Genomic DNA, 26,488 nt, shown 5'->3' on the forward strand with positions numbered 1-26,488 from the left:
TATGAACATCATTTGAAACATTATCAAAAGCCTCTTTTTGTCTTCTGGCATCCTTCACCCAGGCTGAAATAATTCACGTTTTTAACAACAAGAAAGAGAATATTGTTTCAGGCAAGCAACCTGAAGCACAGTCACTCCGGCACCAAAAAACACAAGAATCCAAGACCAGGAGTCACAGTTTTAGGCACTGCTATGATGAAGAAAGTTAGTGAAAGAGCCCTATGCTCTACTTCCACATCCCCAGAGACAAAAAAAGTAAAATAAAAATAGCCATTTCTGCAAGACCCCTTTCTTCAAGCAACCTTCCTTGGGGGAAAACCCTCAGACCACAAAGAACCAAATATATTGCAGAAGAGAGGGAAAAAAAAAAAAAAAAAAACACAAACAAAAATGCAGCAGAGCAGTTTTTTTGTTTTGTTTTTAACTAGTTCCGATTAGATCAGCATATTCAGAAAGGCTGAAAGGGAACAGCAGACAGGCCGAGCAGTGAGCTGCAGATGCCAGGGGCGTGCTGGGGCAGTGAGGAGCTACTGACTGTACTGACAGCAGGAGCACAAGCGTGGTCAGCGGGCAGCAGAGCCAGGCCTTCCTGCAGCCTGCACCAAGGAGCCCTCGCAGCAGCACGGCCGATCAGTGCAACCTCCCCTCCACGGGAAAGGGGCGTGCAGGGGACTCACTTAGGCACAGGGGGGCAGGTAACAGGGAGCGTGCAGCTCCATTTTATGCAGCATGTAACTGCAGATATCAGGGGAAAGTTATCACTTTCAAGAAGGTTGATCCTGCATTCAGTGAAGCTTCATTGCTGCCTCTTTGGTTTGCCAAAAATTGAGTCGCCAGTCACTCAGCTCAAGACCATTTACAGACCACGAAAAACCACCACATCTAAATTCAAACCACAAACTACTTTTAGCATAATCCACATATTTTTTGCTTATTAATCCCACTCTGGCTGACACTTTCTTACTTGTGCCTACTCTCTCTCCATGCATGTAATGTAGCCATACACACAAAAACAAGAAAACATGCACTTCAGTGAAGTGGGCAACTTTACACAGACATTTCAAAGGCATCATCCTCTGCAAAGGCAGAGCACAGGTGAAGCACACATCTCCTCCTGCCCTCCCAGGCTCAGACCCAGCTACTAGAACCACCCGTATCCATACCCCACAGGAACTATCCAACGTTACCTAAGATACTTCACTGGGAAAGATTACCAGCTGCCTTTCTGACTTGATAGGGTGGGCCACAGATCCCAGCAAGACAAAGGACTATGCGAGGCTTTGTTTTTTGGGGCGAGAAGACAGAAAGGGTAGGTGCACTAGATCTACAGCTGGCATAAACATCTCATTCTTAAGCATATTTAGAGGGAAGAGAGAGTCCCCTGCTGCTCAAACGCTCAGAAACGAGATTTCTAGAAGAGGGAGCCATCTGCAAAAGCACACCGCACTACACTCCAGCATGCTGGGTAACTCACAGACTTGTATTAAAATTAAAGAAAATTAACAAAATCATTCACCACTCCCTAGTGCCACACTGCTTGCACAGAAGCCTCCTTACCTTGTAATACCTAGACAAACCCTTAGGTTTCAGAGAGCAACTGGTACCAGCTTACCACTGAAAGCAGCATGACCTGCTCCCAGTCACCAGCAGCCAGCCAGCACCACCTGCCATACACCTTTCTTAAGGCTTAATACCCAGAAAGAGTCAGGAGGAGAAAATGAAGGGAGGTGCGGAAGCAGAGGCCCATCCCCAGCAGTAAGTAACCACCTCACAACTCCGCTGCAAACTCTTTGTTCCAAAAGAACACTATGACAGGTCTGGAAGGAAGGAACCAGCTACAAAGAGCTTAAGGGAGGCTTCCAGGATCTCAGACGAGATCAACAAGTTGATTTTGACTCCCAAACACCTGAACAGAGGTTTGATTTTTAATATCAGTCACTTGAATGAGATATTTCATCTCTCTGCCTTGAGGTTCAGTGAGCTTACATTTTGCAACAGAACACTGAGTAAAATGTAGTGATATTAAGGCTGATTCATAACAAAACCAATCAGTGGAAGGACTGTTGTCAGTTACAACTGTCTTTCAACCAAGAACCTACTGTATGCTTCCTTTAGCCTCTTCCACAGTGAGTATCACAGCTGAGGAAGGAACACAGACTTAACCGACTCCACAAATTATCCAGGATTCCTACCTGAAGCATGAGAAGAAGCTGCACCAAAAATTGTAACTGCTGAATACTCTTCCAGACTTTCAATTCTTTGGTCAGTGTCTTCACATCCACATCTGAAAAGATCTCCCATTTGATCCATGACACGCATATGACTACTGATTACAGTAATTGTTGGAGGCCATCAGGCATTTACAGCTTTCACACAAGAACTCTGTTCCAAATCACCACTTAACACATTAATCAGACAAGCTGCTGTACGTACATCTCACTGTGCTCATGATGACAAGGAAAGAAAATCTCCCCCATGCTCAATGATCCCCTTTTATGGGCTTTTAAATGGCACCCAATACGTAGTACAGTCTTTTCTAGATCATGAGTTCTGGTAGTACTTCTCACATGTTTCCCTGATGCTTGTCCTGGACTCTGGGTTTTTACAGAAGTACAGAATTACTCTAAAGCAAGGCTCTGCAAGAAAGTGAGACTCAAGTTCAGCTGAGCTATGCCATTAGCTGCAAAAATGAAAGAAGGGAATAACTAATAAACCATACCACTGCAAGCCATGACCTGCACCAGCACCCAAGTCCCCCACTAACTTCCCATGCTGCCTCCAGTTGTTCACAAAGAGAAACTACCTTCTTCTCTTCCCCACTAACTTCACTCTGACCAATCTCCCCTCCTGTCCTACAGACTTGACAGTGAATTTAAACCCAAAGCATACAAATAAGAAAATTTAGGTGTATGCTTGATGTTTTTAAGTAGAGCACTCAAGGCACACTGGCATATACCTTTCTTTTTAACCGTAACTGGTCCCTGCCGCAGCAAAAAGCGCACAGAAGACCTTGTTCCTTGAATAAGAACAAAAAGCCTAGTTTTCTAAAAATGGGTATTTATGTTCCCATCCCTTCCTTTTCACAAATAATCCCATGACAAACCCAGAGCAGTGCCACCAGACCTTCAGTCTCTCCACCCCCAGCCCTGCTCCAAGCACTGCTGCCCACACAGCACCCTGCCAGTCGCTGCTGTGCTCATGCCAACAGCTCCCCCTCCACCTTCTCCAGCAAGCAAACAATGAAGTTGGATCAGGAGGAGTCCTCCCAGAACTCAGATATCCATTCTTTTCAGCAAGTCAGCAGCTGTTTATCTGCATGTCTATCCACACAGCACCAGCTAACTCCTCCCTCAGCCAGACAGCAATTTTCATAACATTTGTAGGAAATGTATGCCCCAAACTGCCAGTTCTGATCATGAGATGGTGCTCATCACTGGTGGAAAGGTGTTGTTACATGAGGACAGAAAGCCTGTACACAAAGATTTTCACCCTCAGGAAGTCAACCTAAATACAAAACCCATTTCATGTTGTGGTTGGAGCCGGAGAGGAAACACTGCCATTCCCATCCCATTGGCAACCAGAAGTCCTAAAGTCCTCACTGAATGCATCACACGGCTTAACAGGGACTAGGTGGAGAAGCGCTCTCAAAACCACCAAAGCACCACAAGTTAAAACCCCCACTGCAATACTACCACTTCTGGCTCACACCTACATTCCACACAAACCACACCGTAAAAGACACACATAAACAGCTGATTCCTTGCCTTTGCATGTAATTTGAGAACTGTTTTTCAATTTAATTCCTCCTGTATTTAGAAGTTTTTGGCCAATTTCTACTGTAATTGAGAACAACTAATACTCAGATGATCTCAAACTAGCGATAGATTAATTCTTATCCAGACCCATAGGCCAGCTTTTCATGAGAGTAATCACATTGTCATCATCATTTCATCACTCTTGTCTAGAATAAAGGAGTTAAGACACGTCAGCCTCCTCACAGAGCAGTATATTCAATCCCCAGGTCACTTCAGTAACAGGAACGCAGCCATACACTAGACCGCAGCTGAATCATTCGCTGCTGTGCTAAACTTTGCCTGTAAGTCTCTACTGCATGTAGAGACCATACTGGAAGTCTCTACTTGAATGCATCTTTGGAGTTGCACTTTTCCACAGGCATTTCAAGGTGTAATTCATTCCTCGTTCAGCCAAATAACACCTATAGATTTCCTTTATGACCCCTGGCTAACAAATTCTTTTGTTCGTTCTCAAGTGCAAAGAGTAAAAACATGTACTTCTGGGCAAAATACTTAATGGAACTAAGAATTACTCCCATCTCCTTGTTTTCCTGACAAATCAGCAAGTCCCCAGGTATTAGCAGCACCTCCCCGAGCCCTGTTACACAGAAGGTTTGAGTACATCCGCCTGTACAGCTTCGGTCCTAAGACAGATCACTGAAGCACATCCTTAGTCACCTCCCACCTGCTGCCAAGCTATTACAGTTCCTGGCAATAAGGTAAGAGAGAGGATGAAGTGTAACATACATCCCACAACACAGAACCCAGCTGCAGTGGCTGACATGGCTTCCCAGGTTATCAAAGATGGAGTTTTTCCTACTTTGGTGGAGGCTTTTTTTTCCCCCATCTCTCTGAAACTTTTCATTTTAAACTTGTAATAAACTGCTCCAGTGATGCAGAGAAGCTGCAGTGTTCATCAACTCATAGCAATCCTTCATTTAGCAACTGCCTTCTATGTGATGAGGTGAAAACCAGCAGTATGTTACGAGCTGTGCTGAGGGAAGGCAGACCTTTTCTAAGTCTTGCAGTCCTGCTTTCCAAAACATCACTGTGAAGCGCAGAGCGTGCAAACCAACCTTCAGCGGCAGGAAACAGAAAGGAAGATAGTGATCGAAAAGCAGAAGCTGCAGTACAGAGCTGTAACTGGGACACTGAGATGCTCCATCCATTTGTAGAAGCAGCAAGGGAAGCATTAGTTTTGTGCAAGTGTGCTTACAGATTTACTTTTCATTCTTATCAATTAAGTGGTGAAAATAAACATACAAAATTTGTTTTAAATAACCAATGAACAGCTTCAAACCCAGTAACTCTGAATAGAATAATAGGCTGTTTATGAAGGCAGGTTTTCCTCTACCTTTGTGATTTAACACATACATATTTAACGCAGCCAGCCATATAAAGTACAGGATTAACTACATACATTTATTTTTTTGTTCTTGAGAATCACCTAAATGTGCTCCTTGCACAAAAATAAAGCGGCAGAAATTGACAGCCTAATTAATTACATAATCAACTCATAAGCATTTGACAAATTTTAATTAGCAGTTATTTACTAAAAAGATCTTTCACCTTCTCAGCTTTTTATTTTAATTCATTCTCGTTATTTAATGCTTGCTTTAGAAGCCTAATGTAACTAATCACATCACTTCAATAAATATTTTCATTCCAACAGAGACTGCTTTAAAAGTATTAAAACACTAGAGGGCTAGAGTTTGTTATCTTCAATAATCCATTTGGAAGTCTCACTGGCAGCTTTTGCAGCAGGCCATCCTCAGCAATGCCTGTGGAAGAACTGCCTGCCTTCCAACAGTAAGTCCAGAGTTTTGAAAGCACAATTAGGAGAAGAGGCACTGAATGGAAGTACTTCCAAATGGAACTGAAGGGAATTATTCACAGCCAATTGCACATCATAGCTGAGAAGGACAAGCAAAGAAGAACTTCAGTGCTGTTAAGAGTTTTTCATATATTTATTTTAAACATCCCAAGCAACCTTTCAATATCTTACTTGCAAAAGTACACAGGGCCCTGCAGTAGAGTTGGGCAATACAGTACAGAACTCTAAGCACCAAAAACTTCTTTTAGCTGCATCTGGACAGGCAAGGAGAACTTCAGACCTGTTAAAAAGCCACCGATGTTCACATCAGTAAATTTAACACGTTCTCATGCAGCCCAGGTAGCTGTAACAGGCACATGTACAAGGGTGCCAGCAAGCATGTGAGAAATGCCTTTTTACAGTCTTTGAAAGCTGAGCACAAAACCCTTCCATAGCAACTTGTTGAGAGGGGAAATGTGAAATCTTTCTGAGAAAGAAAAAAGGATATAAATGATCATCTCTGACCCAAGCTATGTGATCTGTGTCCTTCTGACCTCCGATTTGCCTTCAACAAAGCAAACTGCATCTGAATTAACTACTTTGTATCACCACTTTGCTCTGGTAAATAGAGGTGAGCAGGCAGCAAGGCCTGGCTCTCCAGAGATATCCGAGTATCCCCCCAGTAATCCGTTCACCGTATTGTGATGCTTGCAGAAAACTGATTTTTTTTTCCCCACCCAATTTCTGTCAATAGAGAAATAACATCCATTGTCCTAATCCAAAGGCACAGCAAAAAATTCTCATAGTTTAAGGAGAGCAAGCAGAAAATACACAGGGTTTCTTTGGATAGACAGCAATAAAAATAAAAATGATTCATAAAACCCAAACAAAAATTCTTAGCAGTAACTCATACCAAGAAATTTCTTTTTGCATGCATTATTTTGTTTGTGAAACCAAGGTAACTTGCATCAGAAAAAAAAAAATCTCTCTATATATATAGATTTTTTTTTTTTGGTAGTGCACCTCCTAACAATAAAACTTCATCAGTACCATTATACCTTCCATAGCCTAGTTTCTCCAAAATGCACGAAAATAACCAGTCTCAAGTTCTGGTGCTTCTCTCACCACCTGTAGTAACTAAGCTCCAGATACAAGCAGCATTTTTTGCCTACTCTCCCTCTCTGGAGGACTAACCACTAATTTCAATTATAGGAAGAGTAATTAACACAACTCAACAATAAAAATAATAACAACAACAACCACACACCCTTGGGCCGACAGCAAAGTTCATAAAAAGTCAGCTAGTATGTCAGACCTACCTATACATGTGTTGCCTGAAACAACGAAAAAATCTCAGCAATATTCCTAAAGCTACAGAACGAACAAAAACAAGTGCTTACTTCAGTGAACATTCTCTTCAGGATGCCTCTTCTAGACTGGTTTACAACCTTAATTGAGATTTCCTCCTTATCCCCTCATGCATCTCCCTAAACAAAATTAGTCCACCTGCTCTTCAGTTAAGGCAGCATACGTATTTCCTTATTTGAGAACAGCGGCCAAGCAGCACACAAAACTCTAAATATCAAACCCTGCGGCACTGGTATTTCACAGCAAAGAAAAGTGACCACATCAATAGAATACAGGAAAACCAACAAGACTTGAAAAACCAATTATTTTCTGCAGCGTATGTTACAATAATACCAGCAAGTTTAGCACCAGGACAACAAAGGTGGTTTTGGTTTTTGTTTTGTTATTCATGTATTTATTTAACAAACCAAGGGTAAATGTACGAGCAAAGGTGGGATACTTTGTATTGTTTAAACATCCACACAACATGTAACCAAACTTGTTACTTTTACATATTCTCAGTGATTGTCCTATACCTACTGTTTCACATTTAAAACATTAACTTGATTACTTTTCTTCTTATTATTATTTAAACAACAGTTCATTCCTTAATCCTATTATTTATTATGAAGATGTATGGGACGTACTTAGCAAAGCATTTGTTGCATGAGGTGAAAAACTAGCAAAAAGCATTCTGATACATTTGGTTGCTCACTGACACGTTCAGAATTTGTTGGCGCTCCAACTCTTAATTGCATACAAGTCAACCTGCAAAATCCCACTGTACTAAACAAGTTAACAGGTAACAAGTCGGATTATATATTTTTAAAATATTCGCAGAAAGGGATCATCACTACCCACTGTGGAACTTATGTAACTATACGTACACCTGATAACTGTAACTTTAACGAAGCATTTAGCTAAGTAGCCAGGGCAGGCGCTACCTACTTTTATTATTACACCGCGAACATCACGTCAAAGGTTTATTTGAAGCATGAAACCAAAATGAAAAGGACGCTAAGGAAAGACCGTGCCTTCCTTGGATGATGCCCGACATTCCTGCACTTACCAAAAATCGCTCGGTTGGCTCTCTAGCCCTGGCGTTTATCAAACAAAAAAAGGGAGAAGCCACCGGGGGCGAGCTCTGAAGGGGGGGGGGGAGCGAGGCGAGGCGCGGCTCCCACCCCCGGCCGGCAGCGGCCCCGCGCTGCGCCGCAGGACCCCGCCGGCCGCTCCCGCCCCCCGCAGCAGGTGCATCGCCGACGCCCCCTAATGACACCCCCTGCTCCGAACTCCACATAAACAAGCTCGCTACAAAGCGCGGATTAAGACGGAGGAGGAGGTGGGGGAGGAAGAAAAATAAAAATAAATAATAATAAAAAAAAGCACCGCGCTCTTAAATCGATGAAGGGCTGAGCGCCGCGGGCGCGGCCGGGCCGTGCAACCCGCTCCTGTCAGCGGCCGGCGGGGGCAGCCCCGAGGCCGGGGGAGAGCCGAGCACGGCCGGGGGCGACCCCCGCGGGGGCGAGGGGCCGGTCGGAGGGGCGGCAGCACCTACCCACGCCGTATTTCTCCTCCTCGGTGGGGCTCCACATGCTGCTGCTGCTGCTGTGGCGGCGGCTGCCGGCCGCGGATCCCCTGGGCAGAGCCAAGCGGGCGAGCGCCGCTCATGGAGCGGGGGCGGTTTCGGCTTCTCCTCCTCCTCCTCCCTCAGCGGGGGCGCTGCTCCGCGGCCGCCGCACCGGCAGCCCCCAGCCTGGGCTCCCCGCGCCCCGGGGGTCCCGGCGGGGCGAGAGCTGAGGGGATGGGGGGGGTGGGGAGGGGGGCGAGGAGGTCGCCCCCTCCCACCCTCCGCCCGTCCAGTCCCGCTCGCAGGGGCGACGGCCGCCGCTCCCCTCAGCGCCCGGGCTGTGGCGGGGCGCCCGGTTGTCCTCCCGGTGCGGCCCTGCCGACGCGGCGGCCCCGCGGAGCCCCCAGCCCCGGCCGCCCCCAGCCGCCGCCGCCGCTCCCGTCACGGCCGCCGAAGGACTCGCGCTGCCGCGCCCCCCCCACCGCCTCAGCGGAGCCCGGCGCGCATGCGCGGCTCGCACCGCCTCCTCCCCCCCCCCCCCCCGCCCCCCTCCCCTCCCCCTGCCGCGCGGCCGCACGAGGCGCGCGCGGGCGCGAGGCGCGGGGGCGGCGGCCGCTTCACCCCCCCCCCCCCCCCCTCTCCACAGCACCGGGCGGGAAACGGCTGCTGGGGAGCGGCCGGGGTCCTGTCAGCGCCCCAGGGGTTGCGGCACCGGAGGGGGCACTGAGGTAAAAAGGGAACCATCTCGCCAAGAGGCGAAAATCTACGAGGCCCTCGGGAGACCAGCGTGCGTACGGCACTGAATTATTTAATGTTACGCCTTGTTATTAATTTCCAAAGCTTCTAAAGACCCGGCAGAACGCGGACGGGTGGCCAGCAGTCGGTTGTCTTTCAACTGAACCCGAATTTGGATTCCTCGCCGCAAGCCGAGGTGTGTAATCCCAAAATTTAACTGGAATTGTGGTCTCTGCGAACCCTCCCGCACGTTAGCAATTTTTCTCCAGTCAGAGCCTTCCCGAAGCTACAGGACGAAACAACGCGCTCTGTACGCCATTTTCAGAAACCTTTGTAAATTGCTTGATGTAAAGTTTCAGGATTACATCAAACTTTTTAATAATGTAACTTCAGATGTACCCAACACTTTTTATAGAATATCTGTTCTGTCATTATGTAATAAAACAGAATGAAAGTCATCTATTTGCACTACAGAACTTAGGTTGCTGTGGAAACCTTCATTATTTATTTTTTTAACGTGTGCAACTTACTTTTCAACACTGAAGATGGCCAGCTTTCTGTTTAGGTTTTTGTTTGGTTTGGAGCTGTGGGATTTTCCTTTCTTGTGCAGGGTACAAACAGAAAGCGGCCAATAACTATGCATGTTTTACATTATCGACGTAGAAACTCCAACTTATTCAATCCCATTTTAATTCAGATTCATAGTTAAGCATATATATTTACAATAGCTTCATTACTTCCCTTCCTGAGGCACTCCCACACCATGCAGAAATAGCTTTCCAAAGGGACAAAACCTGACATTGAGTTGCATCTGTTGGAGATAGGCTGCTGCTGGTACTTAGAACTTCAGATGTATGTTTTTTCAGTAATAAATACCTGTTCATCTCTTGTTAGTACTTTGGGAGCAGAAAACCTCTGTAATGACATTCGGTTAATTCTTCCAGCTCTCTGTTACCCCATTCCCCAGTACTTCATGGATACTTCCCGCTGCCAATTGACCAGCAGCGAAGCAGATCCCTTTCCGTTTTAAGAAAAATCAAAGAACAAAGCAGAATTTTCTTCAAAATACAATCATGTCCAAGTTCATGATTCTTGTTAAAATAAATATGGAATGAAGGTGGACTTGGAAAGAGAAGGAGCAAACCTCCAAAGGTTTAATGAACTTGAGGACGCAGAGATCTACAAAATAGCTGAAAGAATAGGTCCTCTAAACACAAACGTTTTGCTTCAGAACAACTGTGATTTTTATTTCCTTATCATGGACATACAAACAATAGCATTAGCAGGTAGAGTTACACTGATGATAGATTACTTAATGTGAAATATAGTGTTATTACCTATGTCTTTCCAACACTTTTCTGCACTGCTGCTGGTGATACGTATTTTAGAATAGTCACTAGAGGGGTGCATGACCTGCTTAAGAAAACAAAACAAAACCAAAAAACAGTACATCCAACTGTAATGTTAGTGGGATGCAAGTTTGCATAACTTAAAGCTACCAAATATATTTACACCTGTTCCTCTGATTTGCATTCACCAGCTTAATGAGTCTCCTATTACCTCTACGTACATACTGATTGCTTTGGTAAATATTCTTAGGCGAAGTGTAGCACAGAACAAACACCTCATCCTTTAAGCAGGTAGTGGCATTAATATCCCAGGCAGCAAATAGGTATTCTGGATCATCCATATGCAGAAGAAACAGACCAATACAAACAGCAACTATTGTGCGGGGCTGCAAAACAACCATTTCTTCTCTCTTTTACCTCTCAACAAAGCTGACTACTGTTCACATTGTTATGTAAAGCACAGACGAGTATAATAGTATTGTGCAAAGGCAAGCAAGAAATTTAGAAGGTTACATGTCCAAATTTTGTCTTTCTGGAGCTGTTTTTAAATTCTCCTAAGTGGAGTGCACATTTCAAAACCATCACTGCAGAACTGAAATCCAATGCCTGCTTCATTAGATTATTTAGATGTTTTGAAGGTTTTGTTAATAAGTTTTAAAAATTAACTTCATCAAAGTAAATTTGAAAATTTGCTGCATATGCCAGAGCTCCTCCAAGAACTTCTGCCAGTGGACATCATGGATCCCAAACGCTTTCCAGAGAAAAGAAGCCTTCCCTTACAGAAAGTCAGAGGGAAAAAAACATTAATTATTTTGCATAACTCCAATAAAAGTTACTTAACGACTACTGTGCATGTACAGGAGCCGTTGTGTCAGGAATGTGAATTGCTCATGGTTAAGGTACCACAAATGCAATTGCCCTTAACCAAGCAGAACACACACTAACGTTCAATACAGTATTAATTAAAGTACATCTTATATCATACTATCTTGCTATAATATAGATGTGATCTGAAAGACAGCTGGCTAGGGAATGGAGAGATTTGACACAGTTTCTTTCTCTTAAATAGATCAAGGGAACTGTACAATCCTTTCAAACGGTCTACGAGGGACAATGGAAGGTCAGAGTGCAGAAAGCAGAGATTCTCATACCTCCCTGCAAGCAAATTCTTCCCAGTTATCTCAGCCTTACAGCATTGTGGAACATAACACCTCCTGCCCTCCCTTTTAGGTAAGAGCATCCCTGTACTTTACCCTTTCTCCCCATTCTCAGGGCTATTGATGCTGGTACTCCTACTTCCATTATTACTGCAAACCTCTGTTTTACAAACACAGCCCAGATTCCCTGCTATCAGAGAAAATCAGCGATGACTTTTAACCCCCCTCTGACAGTCAGCTTATTTGCTTACATTACTTCCTTTTCCACACTTACAGTTCCAACTTTGCATGCTTGTTTCTTTTATATTCATATTCTCCCCCTGTTCATAGGATGGTTTAAGCCATTAAGCAACTTGGCTTTCCTATAAAATTATAAATTGCAAGGAGAAGCAAAAGGATCTGAAGCAAATACACTCTATCACCATCTCCCACAACCTCACAGGTCCTTTTGAAGCACAAAGTGTTTCTCCTTTATCCCTCAAAATAAGGATTCACAGATCTCAATAACTGAGCTGCTCTTGTTTTGATGAAAATATCTGAAACTTTTAAGTGGAAGGTCTCAGCTCTTGATATATGGATCCAAATTATATTATTTTTCCTATAGCCCAAGGCCATCTCACAAACTTTTTCCATAAGAAGAAAGGACTAAATTGCCACAGTGGGAATCTAAAGGTAGCAAATGGACAGCAGTATTTCCCTTTAGAGCACTATCCATTGCAGTGTTTGTGCCCCACAACCTCGTTCACCCAAATACGCTTTCATCAGTATGATTTCCGATTACTGCTCAGGATTAGGGAAGATTTTAAAGACCATTATCTTTAGATTTTTTTTAGTATTTTTTTTTAATTCAGAACAAGCTCTTTATTAGCAGCCTTCTCTCCTCCCACACCTCAACATTTCTCATAGGGGCAGGAAAGGAAAGCTGACCCCTACATGCCAGGCAGCATTTCCAGCTAGCACTTATGACTCTATCATGTATTCATTATCCAATGCCTGAAATGAGAGCCTATGATTGAATGCAACGAAAACACATCTAACCTTATCATGTGTGACACAGAAAATTTATTTTTCAGGTATTCCTAGGAGCTTCTCAGTGACCATAGTTCAATCTTTCCATTCCTTTAGCACCAAATTTTTTCTTTCGTGAAAAGTGGAAGTCAGCATAAAATATTCCAGTACTTCCTGCATTTTTTGGTCTAATCTAAAAAGCAAGGGAAAGCTAAAGTCATCCTGGGACAAGGAGAGGGGAAAAGAGGTATTTTCAAATATCTCCAGAACATCAGACATTTGGAGTTAAGTCTCACCTTCAAAAAAAACAACAAAACAACCAACCAAAAAACAACCAACAAAAAACAACAACCCACAAAAAAAACCACAAATCGACAATGACCAGCTAAGAGCAAAGAACACAACTTGCTGTTACGAATATGCTATCTTACTTTTACTCTCTTTGTAACATTGCTTGAAAACCAATTATAAAATCAGGCAGGACTTGCATAAGAACAAATACGGATCAATGTTGTTATGCCAACATAAAACAATTTGTAAGTTTATATGTTGTTTGCTTAGAAGGTGTCCAAATTAAGTCAGACAATTATTTTAATTTATTTCAGCAGAAAAGTAGACAATGCACTGACTAATGTGTTGATACAAATAGCATTCATCAAGTATAATTACTAAAAATTCAGTGCAGGTGGTAATTTTGTAGTCAGCTGGACCTTTATTTGTCATCACCTTAGTGTCATCACAGCTCATGCTGAACAAACATTTTGCTGATACTAAAGCAGAATACTTTGTTCTTCAGTTTGTAAAAAGGGTAAATATTCATTTGAATCTTCATGTTTCATAAATACTCAAGAAATTTAAGAAAAACACTATTGCAGCCTCATTCTCACTTATCCCTAATATCCTCACTACAGCAAATTATGTAGTAAAAGAAAGAGAAATTATAAAATGTTAATTAGCACTGTTGTGACAAATTGGTACCTTTTCCTATTAATTTCTTCTAATGTTCAGGGTATGAGAAGCCCTTCCAAAGTAACAATTAGCTCCTGTCATTTTTTGAAGAGACCTCTGAAACATTTGCGAACTCTTCTTGTGAGCATGATTATTTTTTTTGTCTTTTTGTTGTTGTTGGTAGTCTTTCATTTCTAATCTTAGCTATATTTATTGCCTTGAAATATTTGATTCTAGGAAATCTATGCTATTGAGAGAAAACATCTGAGAACTGGTTGCATCACTCCTGGAAATGCAACAGGGCTGCCATTTCAGAGGCTGCCTTAAGTGTTTTTAGCTGTCACTTAACCAATTCCCTTGCCAAATCTCTGCAAGGGAATGCTGAGTAATTTATTACTGTTTTTCTTTTTTTTCTTTTTTTATTTTTGTATTTTTTCCTCCAGCGCTCTGTCTCACGTTATTGCTTCGTTTCAAGGACAACTGAGCCTTGGTTTGTGGGGAAGAAAACAACCTAAGGTGCCTCCGGGGTGAGGGGCTGAAGGCTCACAGCCTGCTCTCCCTGCCTGCCCCACGCTGTCGCTCCGTCAAGCAGCCAGGGAGCGGGCTGATCTGCCTTTGAACCCCCTGACAGGCCGGGGCAGAAGGACCCGCGGCCGGGCCGGGCCTCCCTCCGCCAGGCCCCGCGGCCCTCCGGGCGCTCCGGACGCCCCTGCTCGCGGCGCTGCGCGGGGCCCGCCGGGCAGCGGCCATTTTGTGGGCCCGGCGCCCCTGGCGCTCTCCGTGGTGCTGCTGCGGGCGGGAAGCGATCGTGGCCGGGAAGCGATGGCGGCCGGGCGGGGCTCGGCCTCCTGCTCCTGCTCCGTGGTCCGGCGTTGGTCCGGGCAGCGGCCCCAAATCCCGTTCCTCAGCGTCCTCGTGAGGAAAGCAGGAGCTGGCCGTGCTGGTCAACACGCGAGTTGACCTGTACAGAGAATATGTTCTTGCCTGGAACCAAAACTATCATCAACAATAGGAAATCAGCATCAACAATAGGAAAAACGTGAGTCCAGAAGAACTGAGATGAATAATTTTAAGTCCTGATGAACCTATGTTCCTGATGAACCGATGTTCATCTCCTTTTTACTTCACAGACAGCTGGTGCACACAGCTTAGCCAGGGGCATGCTATTCCAGTTCAGCTACTGAGAAGCATGATGACTGGCATAAACAGTCATGGCAAGGTGCTCAATACCCAAGAAACAGCGTTCACCATTTTCCTCCTGTTGTACTGTCCATATTCATTACATATTTATTTATAAGACGTGATAACCATCCTCTATGTTTGTCTGATTTTTTTAAAACCAAAATACAGTGTTGAATATATGTATATTCAAAACAAATACAGAATGCCTTTTGATATTTAATATTTATATAATTAATATTTTAAATATTAACTTTTTGCTGTTGCTAAATTGAAACAAAATATGAATAGTTCAATAGATAGCTAAATCAAGTTTCTAATTGCTAGTGTCATCTGCCCAGAGGGCGGTTTTCTACCTAAAGAGTAGATAATGGTTAAGTCTATATGAACTTCAGATTCCAAAAAGAATTGGAAATGTAATCCCTACGAAAGACATGACAATATTATAATCTTTAAAAGAAAAATAGAGATCTTCTACTTGTGTTCCCAGCATTCCACTTCAGTCTTTTATAGATCAAACCTCTGGAGCCTGGTCTCACCCATGCTGAAACCATAACTACATCCAAAGACACACACTGTGTCACTTTGGTTAAGTGGGAACAAAACAAAACAAAAACAAAAAGCTGACAGAAACGTATTTTAGGAGCTTTGACCTGTGTAATGGAACCAAGATCATCTTGAGCAGAATAAGATTATGTAGGAACATTTTGTTACCTGACACAGCAGAACAATTAGTCAAGAACAACGATTACAAAAACTGTCACGTGTCTGAGTGAAAAGGATTAAGTTACCATAAATCCATCCAGTCTACTTACATCCAGCTCTGAAAGTGAATCAACACAAAGTGACCAGCAGCTGATGCATCTAAACAACAAAAGCATGGACACCTCATCGGCTATCACCACAAAGACGTAATCAATAATCACATAAACACAATCTAATCCCTCAAGGATATTGAATATTCACTTTTCTTTAGTGCCATTCTTTACACTCTAGCAATCAGAAAATTTCTGACAATTGTTCATCAAGCAAAAGGACACAGATTCATGTCGTGTCTCCCCTCAAATGTTCAATGAATAACCCTGGTATAAACTCACACAGTAAAGACAGCCTAGAGCTCCTTAAGATGCTATCTATCTGTAGCAGACATGCAAACAGCAGCTCAGTCTATATGAGAGGTATTTTCCCGATAAACAGACAGAAATGTCCTATAATGGAGTGACTGATTGAGCCATTAGGAGAAAAAGCCAGATTAAGCAGACCATCTCCACATGGAGAAAAACAAACAAACAGAAAACGTTTAAGATTGTACGGGTGCTAATTAAAGACAGAGAATATGTTTCTCACCTCCTGTAAGGCTATGCAATAAAATTTTAATTCTTTATGTTGCCATCAACATACTAAATAACTAGCATTATACCATCCATTAACATAATTGTCTGTCAGAAGTAGATGCGCACAGTTCTTCAAGAAAGCTCTCATTGATATATTCCATCTGAAGGCAAGCCATCAAAAGAGGAAGGTATACCCATTTGTAAAGTTTTCAATGATAGGCACAAAAACCTCAAAAACTGAAAGAATAATAAGGTAGGAAGAAACCTGCTATGACCCAGGCAGTGTTTCAGCCACAAAAGTTTTAAGTGTAAAGGCAGCATCCTTATTAAACCCATTCATTCGCTCAAAGCCAACTTAAGATGTAGAAGAGACTTTGTAAAAGTTATTTTTACAGTCACTTTTTTTTTCTTTTCCTGCAAAGCATGGTACACAGCAAGGGACAGACTCAGTTAGAAGATTTATTTTTCATTTATGATTTATAAATTATCCACCATATTGTCACAATTCCATCAGGTTTTGGATTGGCTATGGACATTGCTACCTTCCTACACAGGATAAACAAACTCATATATTTGTTTAGTAGCACTAAATCCAGCAACCAATATAAAAATTCAACATGCCTGTCAACCAAAGTGCAAACATACACTGCAAACAGATTGCTTGACTAACTGAACCTGTTAGGATTATGAAGTTAAGATTCAGGCAATTTTTATTAACTCCTTTATTTTTTCCCTATTGGGAATGGAGAAGCATCTACACGAATTTAGATTCAGCATGCACTGCTACAAATGTTTTACTGTTCAGAATATGTTTTACAGGTCAGAAGACTGCAAATTTTGGTATAATTCTTACATTTTCCTCTTAATATTATTATTATTATTTTTTTGGTGTCTGATACATCTCTCCTTCACTGCTGAAATTTCAAAATATTGTTTGTTTTGTTCTCAAAATGCTCGACTGTATTATCTCGAATTGACCTGTGATGGCTGTTTCTTGTCACACTCTAGACAGGACGCATTCAGCAGAGATTGAGCATTTCAAGCCACTGAGCTAACGGCAGGATTCCTAGCAGACAGGTAACCTTCTGCTAATGCTAATTCTATTGCAACCTGGTAAAATATGTTTATCATTCACTTAAAAAAAAAAAAAAAAAAGGTACTATACCTTCTATACCTTTACTATACCATACTAGTTAGTTTGGAATTTGTACTAACTGTTGCAGTTTGCAAAGTACTCATTCTATCATAAGTAATGAAGGGAGTATAAGTGACTTTTATTAGACCAACTCACGTAACTTTGAGGGAAGGAATGGAAACATTTTTGGGTGCACAAGTCACTGAAGAAATAATGTTATTACAATTTCTATTGGTGCCTATAAACAGGCAAGAAAAATTTATTACCTACATAAAACATATTATGGTTGGAATTATGAAATATTGTGCATCCCTAAAGAATAAAATATAAAAATTACAACTAATAAAAGAGAATAAATGAAAAGGAATATATATCAATATGATACAAGTGAAGTATTTTACTGTTGTGGGTGAGATTGCTGTCTGAATGACTAATAATTAACCTGTATATCCACTGTGCAGTTTAAAAGAATCTGAGGAAAACATCTAAGGATAACAATAATGAAAAGTGATAAAAATAAATTGCAGAAAAACTGCAGGAAATACTGATATACTAGCATTATGAAACAAGGGCATGATAGATTAAAGAAATGTGAGTAGCACAGACAAAATTTTTGGGGGGGTCAAGTCAAAATATTTTTGGGGGTTGATAAGCAAACAATGAGTTTGCTCAAGATTTTCAAGAGCATTCTAGAATTGGATTTGATTTAAAAATAATAATTGTATGGCTTCTAGAAACTGTATCAGCATAGGACCTAACTTTCCAGAGATGAGAAAATAAATGTTCCTGTCAGCGGTAGCATTCATATCCTCATTAGTTCGAGCATTGCCAGACTTCTTTACCAAATGTTTCTTAAATTCACATAAAATGATACTGTTGTGAATGTGATTTTGATTAGCAAGAAGGACATTATGAAAGAGTTGATCAAATAACCTTGGAGTGAAGGAACTAAGATGATGCAATTCAAATGAAATGGTAAACAAACATTGGACTCAGTCTTGATTTTAAAAGAAGAATCTGAGTAACTATGGTAACTGTATATTGAAAATAATTGGTCTGAAAAACTTACAAACTTAAATAAATTCTAGACCTTCATGTTCAATGTGAAAGCAATAGATTAGTATTACTAAAATTCGAACACCAAGCAAAGACACTTCAGTAAAAACAGGCTCCAAATGAATAAGCACCCCGAACAAAGCCAACAGGGCAAATGAAAAACCAAACAGGGCTTTAGGAACGGATGAAGTCAGAAGAAAGAGGTACAAATTATGAGTATAAAATGTGAAAGGAGAAAGTGAGAGCTTCCAGAAATTAATTTGAACTGAGTCATGGAAAGGACAACAAAATAGCAATAATAATAATGATAAAAAGTCGGTTATTTGTTTTAAAAAAGCAAGAAGTGGAGGTACATTGCAGTGAGGGTAATCTAGAACATCGCTTTTAATTTTCAGTAAGGGTGAGGGGTAGGTTCGTGTGCTGAATGGCAAATCAATACCAGCCATTTGCTGAAATGTGAAAAGAAACCCATGTCAGAGGCAAAGGTCAGAGGGTCCAACACAATCTAGTTGGGAACCCTGCAGTATAAATCTCCACATTCCAGAATATCTTGATGCCTTACTGTTCTGTTCTGAAATCAGAAATTTGTAAAATATTTAATTATTTGATGCCAGTCCTAAAATGAGACAGATTCATTTAAGATGGCAGAAGAGGTGACCGAAGCAACTATTTACCTACTAGTCAAAAATATGCAGCATAAGAAGCTCTCAAATGTTTTTGAATGCAATGCTAAAGAAAAATAGGCAGTGTAACATAAGCTCTATTTAAATATAAAATTACTTTTCTAGATAAAACTACATTTAGGATAATCTACAGGTAACCTACCCAGGATTCAGTGAGACTAAACAGTACACAAGGAAACAAAGAAAGATCTTAGTAAGGGATCTGAGTACTTTACGGATGCCAATGGGGCCAGAGTCTTCAGGTGTTCCAAGATAATATTTTTACATAGTATTTACTTAACAGCATTTCCAAAGCCAAAACCCAATTAACAGAAAAAAATAATAAACTAAAATAAAACAGAAACTGTGTTAATATTAACTGACTGAGATACAATGTCACAGTGGAAGATCAGAGTATCCTGGGAAGAAATGGATAATTTTAATAACAGAGTAATCAGTATGGCATAAATGCTAATAGTACAAAATTACAACTCTGCTGTAAGCTTAAGATTCATTGGTTGAAAATGACTGAGGAGGGAAAAAGTCTGTGTGTGGTTGATCACAGGATGGCTAACTGCCTGATTTGTAGTGCAACCATGCTGAAAAAAGCGAGCATGATACAAGGTTGAAACAAAATAAAGTATTTTCATTGAAAACAGACCACTTAGCTAAGCATCAGTAAAACCTTTGTGAAAAAATTTGGAGTACTTTATGTAATTATATCATCCATGTTCCAGCAAGATTCATACAAGTACAAAGAAAGTCTATTAGAACAGGTAGGGAAATGGAACATTACCACATGAAGAGAAGAAACTTTACTTGCCTTGCTTAGAAAAAGAGAGGACAGAGTCACTGTTAGATCATTGCAAGTCCAATGGTAATTAGAAAGACCTTGCTATACAGTAAAAAGGTTTATCTTGTATTAGATTGTTATTGTAGTAAAATAAATATATTATTTAGAGCCTTCTTCCCCCCTTCTCTCCCTCCACCCTTTTTTTTTTTTATTTTTTAGTAAATTCATTGTCACTGTTTTCTTTTAGAGGGAGCGAAATTACTCCATGATGGAACTATAAAAGAGGTATCAACCTACTTGACTTTTTCCTGCTGTAACTAGATATATGTTAGATCCAGGAGCTAAAACAAGCACTCAGAATGTACATTAAGCAGTTTGTATGGGAGTCTACTCATTCTTCCCAAGCACAGAACATGTCTAATGCAAAGAATATTCTTGTACAGAGAGTTCAGCAGTTCAACAGAATTCAACAGAGAGTTCAGCAGAATTCAACAATATTAGAAAAAAATAATAATGAAACCAATATAACATTTACGGATGTCATAGCCAAGAGCAGTTGGGAACTCTACAAAACATTCCAAATATTTTACTAGCAATGATCCTATAAAACTACAACAAACTACAAGACATATGTACATAGTAAGTTAGCTTGCTGACAACAAAGAAAATAAGACAGGATTTGGTTGAGCTACCTGGATTTAAGAAGTCATGTTTTAATAGTTTATTCTAAATACATATTTATGTGAATTGCAGCTTAGGAAAGACTTGATTTGCAGACCAACCAAAGCCACATAATTTCCTCAAGCAAGCTATAAAATATTGATGAAACCTATGCAAGGAACTTTGCATTCTGAAGCTACAAGGCATCTGATACACTTCTAGAAGTGGCTTTCACTAATTCAGATCCTTACAATCCACAGATGCCTAATTTCTCTAGCACTATTTGCAGAAATATTAAAAAAAAATAAAAATCTATTTACAATGAATACAAATCATGGGAAGCTTCCCACTTAATGTCATATAAATGTGTCAGCTAAAATGCTTTGGGGACAAAAGTATTATAATATTGAAAAATGTAATGGTAATTGGCATTCCTAAAATACCATTATTGTGCATCCTGGGCATTACAGATCTATTAAAGATTAATACAACACTATGAAGATTTTATTACTGCTACTAGCAGTAGCTCAGTCCAGACAGCTTGAACAAAGCAATCAGACCATAATCAGCAATATAACTAATGATAACAAACGTCATCCTCTTACAAGTCTCAGTGAGAGCAACATGGAGACATGGAGCTTGGATGGATTCAGAAGAAAGAGGAAACAATTATTTCTAATTTGCATGAATCTAATCAAACCACATAATTTTGCATTCTGGTCATATTGTAACATACTGTGCCAACTACTGATATCTACCTTACTCCAAAAAGAAATCAGAAAGGTTCAAAAAAAAAAAAAGCTAAAATAATTTGACTTCTGAAAAATAAATCTTCGGAGTACAGAGAGTTAAAGAGATCAATCTTGTTAGTTTTATCAAAGAGAAGGGTAAGATATGACTTGATCAGAGTCTGTAAGCATATATACAAGGACTTTTCTGATAGCTCTTTAAATCTAGGAGACAAAGGGATTACAAGATCAAAAGACTCAGTGATGATGACCTATTAAGACTGGAATGGGTGCAGATACTTAATCATGGGAGTAAATTGGTACAATTTACCAGAGGATGCAAAAAAATCTTACTTGCTTCATTTTTTAACTCTAGGTTGTCTACCACCTGAAGAAACATTCATTAACTCAACCAGGAAGGACAATCTTGATGCGATATTCTCTACATTCTCTATATAACAAAATATTAATTAGGTGACCCTAATACAAATTTATATTTGTTACTCAAAATGAAAATACATTTATATGAGTATAACATAACATCATAGAATCATCACAGAATAATAGAGTATCCCTGGTTGGAAGGGACTCACAAGGATCATCGAGTCCAGCTCCTGGCTCCATACAGGACCACCAAAAATCAGACCCAGTGTCTGAGAGCATTGTCCAAACACTCCTCGAACACTGTCAGGCTCAGTTCCATGCCCACTGCCCTGGGCAGCCTGTCCCAGTACCCGACCACCTCTTGGTGCAGAACCTTTCCCTAGCCCCCAGCCTGACCTGCCCCTCTCCCAGCTCCATGCCATTCCCTCGGGTCCTGTCACTGTCCCCAGAGGGCAGAGCTCAGCAGGAAGCTGTAGGCCTTTCTACAGTAAACTACACAGGTTAAGGTCTTACTTTGAAGTTACACTGCTGGATGTGGTATTTTGTTTTTAAATATGCATGTTTTATGGAAACAAAAATTAAAATTAAAAATATTTTTATATCTTGTCCCATGCAAATTTTAATCTGTGCATGAGTCAAGGAAGAGAAGCCTCGTTATAAATTGCCTGAACAGTCGCAAGATAAAAAAAGATCACCACAAAACGTGGCTTATTTGGAATTTTCACAGCCAGGAAAAAAATGTTTTAGCTGTTAAAGATCCCATGATTTTTCTTATTTTTGTAGTTCAAAAACTTCCTTCCAGGCTTAATAAACCAATAAACCATGCTACAGATATGAGAACTCTCACTGGCATGTTGGCAGATCATGCTTGGTCTCAGTGGGCAATACCACGCACATTTGGTATTAAAGAGAAAACTACAGGTTTACCTGCTCATTTTCAAAATGCAGCTGTCTGAATCTGCTCAGAGATTTGAAATGGTTGAATAAATCCTGGAATAAATCCTGGAAATGATGGCTTAGCGAGCAGGGTGTCAGTGAGATGGTAAATACCAGTGAAATTCATGGATATTACCAGTTTTCAAAATTCACAGCTCTAATGATATCTACTTAAGCATTACATACATTTATATTTTATCTGGCTGTTCATGTGCTTGCTCTTTCCTCTTTGCCTATCATCAGTCCTCAGTCTGAGTTTCTCCATGTGAAAAGGCTGTGCTTTTTCTGCTCCAGGTTTAGCATAGGTCTGGAAAGGAGGACCTAGTTCTACCTCCAGAAAAAGAGACGGGGTCTTTGTCCCTCCTTGTCTTCCCTCCATCACACAACAAAATGGAGATCAGCATGATCCTACGTATCTCTTCTTCCTTATTCTGGGTTCTAATGAAATGCTGGCAGGGCTGGAAGGCGAGGCTGGTGGGGCCTCACAGACCATGGCACGCGGTGTGCCGTCACGCTGCCGTCTCCCTGGCACAACAGAGCATTGGGCAGGGGAGGCACCCAACGACACCCAGTCCAAGATTCACTCCCAAGCAAACAGATTAGACTGCAAAACAATCCAACTTGCTTCCGCTGCGGCCTTCACACTCATGTACTCTTTGCTAAGTAGTTTCCCCAGTCTCCTCAAGCTTCTCTGTGCTTAGGGAAAAGGAGAAAGGCTGCTTAATACCGTGTAATCTCTATTGGCTTTTCTAACCTTTTACTGCTTTTGAATCATAGGATTCTTGAATCAGTTCTCAAGTGGTTAAGACTCAGATGGGTAGACAGACTACATGCTCTAGAAGGCAGACGATGAATTTCCAATAAAATAATGACTTTGTGTACACTTTCCAATAAAAAAAAAATGACTCTGTGATGCTAAAAGCAGTCACAGCATTTTCCCATGGCATACTGGTTCCTGTTGCTGAAGGAATTCAAAAGCAGACTGAGGGGAGCTGTGTGACCACTCCCCAGGAAAACGCATGGAAAAGGAGCAGTCTTTTTTAATTCATCTCACTGTTGCCCTTCTGCAATATTCCAGGCATGTTTCAACTTGCTGTGCACAACATTCAGATTATGCTTTTCTTTTTCATAGATTCTTTGGTTAGCTGAGGCACTAACTGTTTTATGGCTTTTCTTCCAGATTAGGTTGAACCTATCACAGTATTATCAGGTCAGCAGCCTTTACCAATTACTTACAGTGCTAAACATTTGCTGCAGCAAAAGCCTCAATTAAAGTGCTAATGGAAAAGGCATCATCTCAGTAATTCAGAACACAAAGTTCACTTTTGTGTGAGACTTTTCAGTACATGATTCCATGAACTCAGCTGCCTGTGGAAGAGAACTGCTTGCTTGAATTACCACAGTGGAGTTAGATGAAAAGCTCAGATGCAGATGATTAGATCTAGACGGATGAATCTTGCATTTTCTTTCAGTACTTACATGGAGTAAGGTAGCTAAGATTTGTAGGGAAGAAGCAGGCTTGGAAAGTAGGTATGGCTGCAATGTACTCCATCCTTCCTCAGGCGTCTTTCCAGATGATTGTGAGTCTCCCGTTAGCTGTAGCTAGACAGACACTGTTACTTAGGCACACACTAAGAAGTCAGACTGTAAACTGCTTTTCGGCTTCTTCTGTCGTTGGTCTGCACACCACACTCTTGGGATCAAGGTAATTAATCTAACACAGTTAAGAGAACTGTGCCTGCTCAACAGCTTTAATGGAAACAGCCAGCAAGATTTTCAGTTGCCTGAACCCAAAACAGGAACAAAAATTTTCCTGAGAAGAGAGTAATAAGTAGAGAGTTATTTACTTCTCTGATCCTACTTCTCTACTTCCAGTGAACTTCCCCACACTGGGCCAAGCAAGAGCCTCCTCAAACACTTTTACGCGTATCATGTGGATACCTTCACCTCCTTGTTCCTGCACCATGAAATGAGATGGGAGAACATCTGCACAGCTGAACAGTTAATGCTGACAAACCAGTGTCCGCTATATATATATCACTTGGGATAAGCGCTGGTACGGGCCCAGGAATTAATGTTCTCTAGCTGCTTAATGGACATTCATGAGTGTTCATGGAGTGCATATTCTAGCTTAGTTTTAACCAGAAGCAATCCATGTTCACTGCTCTGATACCATTCAGTGATGTGAGGCAAACTGCAGTAAATGGTAATGATTGAAAGATTTACTTCAAACTTGTAAAGGAAGATGTACTCTATGGTAAAAACCACATCTCAAGCTTTAAAATAAATTGTTTCTAACGGTAGACACTGAGATGATAATAAAAAATAAATAAAAAGCAGAGAACATGGAACTAGAATAAAACATGAACTGTCTCCAGCTTTCTAGATTTAGTGTACAGAATTACGCTTTGCTTTGAGGGCAACTCAGTGGATACTAAACAACTGACAAGAGTCTTAATATAGAACAATATTTTCACTGCAGTGAGGGGTATGGTAGGAAAGCCTGCACTGTTGGGAGGAGAGAACACATCCCCTGTGCTCCGGGCCACAATCATGAGGTTGCTTCTCCACAATCCTTGGGTGCCAGAGCCACACAGCGTGGCACAGGCAGAAGGTGATTCAGCTGCCCTAGGAGCGGATCTAACAATGAGTAGGGCATTTATCACAGAAAACAGAATGGTAAAATAGCAATTTACAATTAGGTCCAAATCAAGTTAGAGATAAAAATACCAAGCTAATTGGCTTGCCAGGCAATCCTGAGTGGGAGGACCCTACAGGATCTTTGGAGCCTTGGTTTCCTGTGACTCTGCTGCTTGGCAGAGTAAAGCTGGTTTATATGAAAAATAGCCTTCAAGAACCTCATAGGGAGGAACAGATACAAAGGGATTCCTACCAAAAAAAAAAAAAAAAAAAAAAAAAAGAAAATAAAAATCACAGCTTTACAACTACAAGGACAACCACTCACATGGCTAAAAGGTGCATTGCATTTAAGAATGCTTGTTTTTGTTTCCAGACAGCTAGTAATGGGAGGAATTTCAGAATGAAGCTCCTCTGAGAAGGTAATTTTCAAAGGTTGTGGTTCTCTTCTCTCAAATTTAGTTCTGTGAAAGCTGATGTTAAAAAGTATACATATATCTCAAATACCAAACTTGTGTAACTACACTTCAAAATAGGTGCACATCTATGTGCTTGACTAGCAAAATGACCTGATACCTAATCTCAAGAGCTTTAAAGATGCCACGTTTTCATAATTCAATGTTAGAATTTCTTTCAAAGGCATTTTCTATTTTTCTCTTGTTATTCCAATTCTAGCTTTACCATTGCTTAAGATCCATGTTGGCAAGATATCCCAACTGAGATCTTCAGAAATACCACTTCACTTCTGAGATATCTAGAGCCTAGAGACATATTTCAAAGGGATTCCTTGTCCCCAACTTTGAGAGAACTTGAGAAAATAAAATCTGAGATTTTTTTGAGACAGACTGCATGGCTCAGCACCAGCAACTACAGCCAAGTTTTCCAAAATACTCTGCTGAATATCCACTATGCTGAATGCTTAGATAAATGAGCATTTGTAGTGCTTGCAGAGCAAACAAGCTTTTCAGAAAAAAACTAGTCTGTGACTAAATAAAACTGATCGAATCAGTGAAGTCTATTTGGAATTGAGAACTATCTGCTCTGTTACCTGAGGCTGTTGTAAGAATTAATTTAATTAAATGGCAATGGTAGTGTATAAATGGGATGTGAATCACATTTTGGGGAGTATCAAAATGGGAACCTGAATAATTACAGTTTGCATGGAGATGGGTAGAAAATTTAAATTATACAAATTTAGATACAACACTGAGTTCAGGATGGTTAAAAAATTTTACAGGTTAAAAAGAATTTTTAAGGTGCAAC

General features: G+C 40.9%; 1 protein-coding gene and 1 long non-coding RNA gene across 20 annotated transcripts in view; one reads left to right on the forward strand and one right to left on the reverse strand.

Annotated features, from left to right (window-relative positions):
- DOCK3 (dedicator of cytokinesis 3) overlaps window positions 1-9,001 on the reverse strand; it is a 215,537-nt gene extending 206,536 nt beyond the window's left edge. For all 17 annotated transcript variants that reach the window (XM_038185862.2, XM_038185874.2, XM_038185858.2 and 14 more), the window contains exon 1: window positions 8,513-9,001. In XM_038185862.2, the coding sequence (XP_038041790.1) occupies window positions 8,513-8,549 (37 nt within the window). In that variant the 5' untranslated portion in view covers window positions 8,550-9,001. The remainder of the gene's footprint in view (window positions 1-8,512) is intronic.
- A 127-nt stretch (window positions 9,002-9,128) lies between these two features.
- On the forward strand, window positions 9,129-23,212 carry LOC140003604 (uncharacterized). 3 transcript variants are annotated; one of them, XR_011812526.1, is made up of 6 exons: window positions 9,129-9,252; window positions 9,365-9,455; window positions 11,678-11,838; window positions 17,243-17,311; window positions 20,128-20,165; window positions 21,645-23,212. It is a non-coding gene; the product is annotated as an uncharacterized lncRNA (long non-coding RNA). The 3 variants fall into 3 exon arrangements; XR_011812525.1 differs by having other exon boundaries at window positions 9,166-9,455; XR_011812527.1 differs by lacking the exons at window positions 17,243-17,311; window positions 20,128-20,165; window positions 21,645-23,212 and adding an exon at window positions 14,165-15,078 and having other exon boundaries at window positions 9,166-9,455.
- The last annotated feature ends 3,276 nt before the right edge of the window (window positions 23,213-26,488 follow it).

Source organism: Anas platyrhynchos, chromosome 13 (genome assembly GCF_047663525.1).
Source record: "Anas platyrhynchos isolate ZD024472 breed Pekin duck chromosome 13, IASCAAS_PekinDuck_T2T, whole genome shotgun sequence".
Taxonomy (NCBI): Eukaryota; Metazoa; Chordata; class Aves; order Anseriformes; family Anatidae; genus Anas; species Anas platyrhynchos.